Raw genomic sequence first — 5,120 nt, 5'->3', positions numbered from 1 at the left:
GGCGGAGCCTCGGGGCGCTGCCGGGCGCTCCCCGGGTGCCGGAGCCCCACCGGCCGGGAGCGGCGGGCGGGGGCAGCGGCAGCAACAAGTCCGCACAGCCGCTGTCCCGGGCACGGGAGCGGGAGCGCAGCCCGGTGTGTGGAGCCGGGCGGGTTCCCAAGGGCGCTGTGGGGACAGCCCGTCCCGCTGGAGGGGTTGGAGGGCACAGCCCCTGCACCCGTCTCGCCTGGCACGGCGTGTGCGCTGGGACCGCGGGCACAGCCCAGCCCGGGCTCTGCAGGGACAGCTGCGGGCTCCCAGTGAAGGCTGAGCTGCTCCCGCTGGGCCATCGYGCTCGGGAAAGTGCAGAGGGATAGTTTGAATCGAGTGGAACCCGTGCAGAAGAGGGGCGGGGGTTTTGTGCAGAGGTCGAGACGCCCCTCGGGATCAGTGTCCAGGCATGGGTGGGTGTCYAGTGCACTGCACTGACCACGCTCAGGTCCCAGTTCCTGAGGCAAGTACAGCATAAAAGTCCCCAAATGCACTTAACTCTGCTGTCGTTCTCCACGGAGGGAAAAGTTTCTTCCAACAGTTCTTTCCAAACAAGTCCCTGAATTGATGTAGTATCCTGTCTGTCAGTTTCCTGGTGCTATTGACAAGATGTGTGAGCTGAAACATTTTCAGAGTGAAGTACTGATATTGACAGAAGGCTYTGTACTTTTCTTGTGTGGCAGATACTGAACAGCATTAGTGTTTATGTAGTACTCATGCTGCTTAGGATCAATTTCCAGRTTAATACCTGTACTGTTGCTGGTGAAGCAGTGAGAAGAAATGTAACATAAAGAATTCACTTCTTTGTGCAAGTTTTGCTCTCAGATTCATGGGTACAGCTTTATTTCAACTGCAGATTTTATGCTCTGTTGATGTAWAAGTGTCATTAGCTGGACTCATGTAGCTGATTGGTATCTGGAATAAAACTGAGCTGSAGACCAGCTTATTCAAGCTAGCAAAGCGTGCTTTGAGTTCAAACCCCCAGRTACAACATTACAGCTGCCTTTCTGCATGTGTTGTATTCGTTGTGTTCATGCTGCACATTTTGATAGCAGTAACTAAACCTCGAGTTGCCTTTCATGTGCATCTTTACTTGGCCTGCTCTCCAGGGACTCTGWGGGCAGCAGATGGACTCAACCTTGAAACCAAAGGTTATAGTGGACTGAAAAAATGTGGAAGTGCTTTATTTGAGATGTTTTTTACATTTCTGCTTGGATACTTTAAACAAATGTAGCATTTACATCTTGGTCTCTCACTGCCTCTGGCCAGACTGTCCTGTGCCTCTGTGTATCTTCAGTGGGAGCACWGGAGCAGCTGAATAAAAACTTTCAGCCTAAGTCTTTGCAGATAACAGAGATTAGATCTCTGTAACTTCTTTGTAACTTCTTTCCTTATTTCTTTAGCGGGTGCACCTTTTGATATGGGTGTATGTTTGAAATCTGTAGCAACTTAGAACACATCCAACCATTGCTAAACAGAGGCTTTGGCCAAGCAGGGCTTCATTTGTAGAGCCCTGTGATACTCTGCCTGGTGGATAATGCACTACACAGGGCCTTGGTAGTTCCAAATTTTACTCCCGTTTCAGCTGCTGGTCTGTTGGGATGAGTTTGGCCAAGGCACTTTGTCTCAGTTTGCACATCTGCAAAACAGACATTTGCCACCAGCTCCATTTGTGAGATGCTGCCAGGCCTGCAAAGGTGTGCAGGGCTGTGTGACAGTCACACATTCCTGTCTGTGGGGCAGGGAGTGCAGGATAAAAACCGGTGAGTTTGGTCAGCCTCTTGTAAGGTACCCGGGTTCCAGATCCTCCAGGCATGGCTGCGTGTGAGGAGTCTCCATCACTCCTCTGACACCTCTCCAGAAACAGAGTGAAGAGAATTTACACTGGAGACTGTGATCATTCTTATTCCTTTGATTTCTGCACGGGCACACGGGTCTGCTTCACTGTTCTTGTCTGTGAGTGAGTCCTGACAGCAGCAGCACTGGCTGTTCCACTCTCCAGATCCAGGTGCTGTCATTCCAACCTTTTCCTTTCCCCACTCAGTTTTGGGATTTTTGTTGTACTGRATGGACTAGAATGCTGCTTTCAGGCATACATTCTCCAGGAGATAATAGACACTAGGAGTGATTGTTGTAGCCAGGAAATCCAACACACCTGGGAATTGCATCCTTCACAGGCGAGATGCCGTGTGCTTACARTAAAAGCACTTCAGCACATTTCGGCTCTACAGGTTTTTGCCTTGGAGTTCTTAATGTTCCTTTTCCTGAGTACTTATTGAAATTGCTTCTTGCTCAGGTGCATTTTCTATAAGCTTTTCRTGCACTTAATGYGGGTTTATTAGATTTTGCATGAAATTCTCATTATCGTTGTGTTCCCTTCTCTTGCTCTTGTGTCTTTGACTTAGAGCAAGGAAGAATATTCAAAAGTGCAGTCTAATGGTGGGGGCAGGAACAGATGTCTGTAAGATACCAGTGGTGTGATTTGCTTCTCCTTCCCAGCAGTGCATTCAGTACCTGTATACAGATGGATCCAGCAGTTTGTTCATATTCAGCACACGGGGTTTTGAGAGCCCAGGTGTTTAAAGACAACTCATGCAGGCAAACGGTGWTCCCTGTGGGAAAGGGAGTCCCTTGCTGTTCCAAGAAACCCTTGCAAGCCTCAAGGTGCTGTTCATGTATAACAGCTTGTGGAAATTGGAGTCTGCTGTTGTTTAAATACAGGCATGGGGTTTATCTCTCCAAGCTGTAATGGTGGAATGTAAATATTTGAATTGATTTGTGAGTCAYGTTGAATGTTATGTATTAGGTGGGCTGGAAGCAAATTGCATATAACCTCATTCATTTTGAGGTAGAAATTCACCTAAAACTGTCTKTATATTTCATTGATTATTGTCTAAAGTTGATCAACCAACAAAAACAATGCAATATTTAAAATTACTGTCATTCTTCACTGGTTTAATTTTTTTTTTAAAGAAGGGACCTTCTCCTTGGGTTTCAATTATCTTACTTGGATCTTTTTGTTCCAAGCTCGTTTCATTATCAGTATTTCTTTAAGTACATAATGTATATTTGGGTTCTTTAAACAAATAAGCCCACAGGACATCTGCTATATCATAAGGTGTTCTGTTTTTAATGAACCTGGTTTGCCTCCTCGTGCAATGTGATTCTGGGAGCTTCAATAATTTAAGCTTATCTTTTTTTTAGAAATTATTGCAAGAGGTCAGAATGTCTTCAAAYACACAGTGTTAGATTTTAGTGTTACTGCTTAAATATCACTTACATTTTGTTTTGGTGCATCATTACTGTTAGGAAACTCAACACATCTCCAATTAGGAGCATGGGAAAGCTTCAGTCACTTTGAAGCAGGGACCTTGCGCCTTTTGGCTTCTTTCAACAGGATCTAACAACATAATCTGATAAAGACATGAACCCGGGGAGGAAGGTGGTTGCTATCAAATAGTGGCTTCTTCTTCATTATTTTGAGAAACTGAAGGAAATGAAGAAAAACCCAGTATCTGTGCTCAGTTTATAAACCACAAGTGGTGTGGAACAAGTCTTAGAGCTTTAACCTGTTACAGTAATCCAGCAGTGAAAATGGCATTCTCTCGATAATGGTACCCTGGCAATGAGCACCTTTGTCTGGCTGAATTTCTGTCCTGTGATCACTTCATCTGTTCTTTCTTTTTTTATTTTTTTTAGTGATTGGACACCTGGGCACTGAGTGGGTTGTGTATGATTAGTTATCTGTGGAATAAGACCCCTGCCTGGATCACAGCTGAGCCATGTAGGAAACTTTGTTGTCCAGGGATTCATTTATTACCTCTGCCTTTCCTGGGTGCAAAGTCCCTACACTCTTTAAACTTCATGTATAAAATAATGTCCTGTGACCTGACAACTTCCACTGAGACCTGACTTTTTAGGATTATAATAATTTGTAAAATATCTGTTCAGTGCTTATTTGATTGAACCTGAAATTCATGCTAGGAAAAAAACATAAAAATAAAATGTTATCCTGCTGTGTAAGTATATGAATAGTCTATGTTTGCACACTTGGTCTTCAATACCAGTTCCCATTCATGTCATAAAATAGAGGAGAACTGAAAGTGGCTCAGAGTGACCAGAATGATCAGAGTGTGACACAGCTTTTGTACAAGGAGTGACTGAGTAGAGTAGGACACTTTGGGCAAGGGGTGGAATCATTGGGCTGGGGACATGATGAACACAGTTGTGAGTGGCAGAGAAGTGATGAATGTTGAGTGATTTTTGTCCACTCCTCTCCTGTACAGAAATTAATAGTGTTAAAGTAAAAAATAGCTGGTGCAGATGCATGGAGTAGGAGGTTCCTCACAGARTCCATGGCTGAGCAGTGGATCTTGTGTAGGGGCTGTTAATGGTAATTATGGATCTGAGAAGTGGCTTATTGAATTTGTAGAACAAAGTGCATTGAGAGCCTCTGATTCAAGAAGTCAGAGTTTCAATTTCTTTGGAGATGGAAGATTATCCTAGGAAGAAACATTGTGTGCTTACCATTGTATAGATCCTTACAGAGACTTACCTAGTGCTGGTTTCTGAACACACAGTACTGGGCTTGGTGGGCATTTTCCCTGGTGTGGCTAATTTTAAGCTTTTCTGGTGAATTTGTAGCTAAATTACCTCTGGCTCTATAAGCAAAGTAACTAGCTGAGTTTCTTCAACCCCTATATGGTTCTGTGAAAAATCTTTGCCCAGGAGAAGGAGAGAGCTGATGTTACTGCTGCTGTAGAGTTGTAGGATAAGGCAGAAAYTGGAGAGGCTGTGGTAGTTCTAAACTTGTAATAAAGGAAAGGAAAATTGTGCCATATTAGTAAGTGTTGCAAAGCAATGGGTTCAATGGCAATTATTTTTGAATGTGTAGCATATCTGCTCTGCCTGGATAGTGATGGTGGAGGTTGCTGTTGCTTTTGATTTGCTGGGGAAGTTTTCTCTTGGTGCAGATGATACAGAGGCAAAATGAGCCAGGTTATTAGAATCCAAAGGTCTTTGATAACTGGCTTCCTTCTCTCCCCTACACATCTAATGGCAAATACCAGACTCTTCTTGCTCAAAACGTG

At 44.3% G+C, this 5,120-nt stretch overlaps 1 protein-coding gene across 1 annotated transcript in view; it reads right to left on the bottom strand.

Annotated features, from left to right (window-relative positions):
- Positions 1 to 329, bottom strand: part of MRPL40 (mitochondrial ribosomal protein L40) — a 2,927-nt gene extending 2,598 nt beyond the window's left edge. Inside the window, exon 1 of the mRNA XM_057369104.1 lies at positions 51 to 329. Within this exon, the coding sequence (XP_057225087.1) occupies positions 51 to 329 (279 nt within the window). The remainder of the gene's footprint in view (positions 1 to 50) is intronic.
- Positions 330 to 5,120: the final 4,791 nt, after the last annotated feature.

Source organism: Malurus melanocephalus, unplaced genomic scaffold (assembly GCF_030028575.1).
Source record: "Malurus melanocephalus ecotype Western Australia unplaced genomic scaffold, MMel_1.1 scaffold_102, whole genome shotgun sequence".
Lineage (NCBI taxonomy): Eukaryota > Metazoa > Chordata > Aves > Passeriformes > Maluridae > Malurus > Malurus melanocephalus.
Note: the sequence above shows the minus strand (reverse complement) of the source record. Positions and strands in the feature narration are given on the sequence as shown.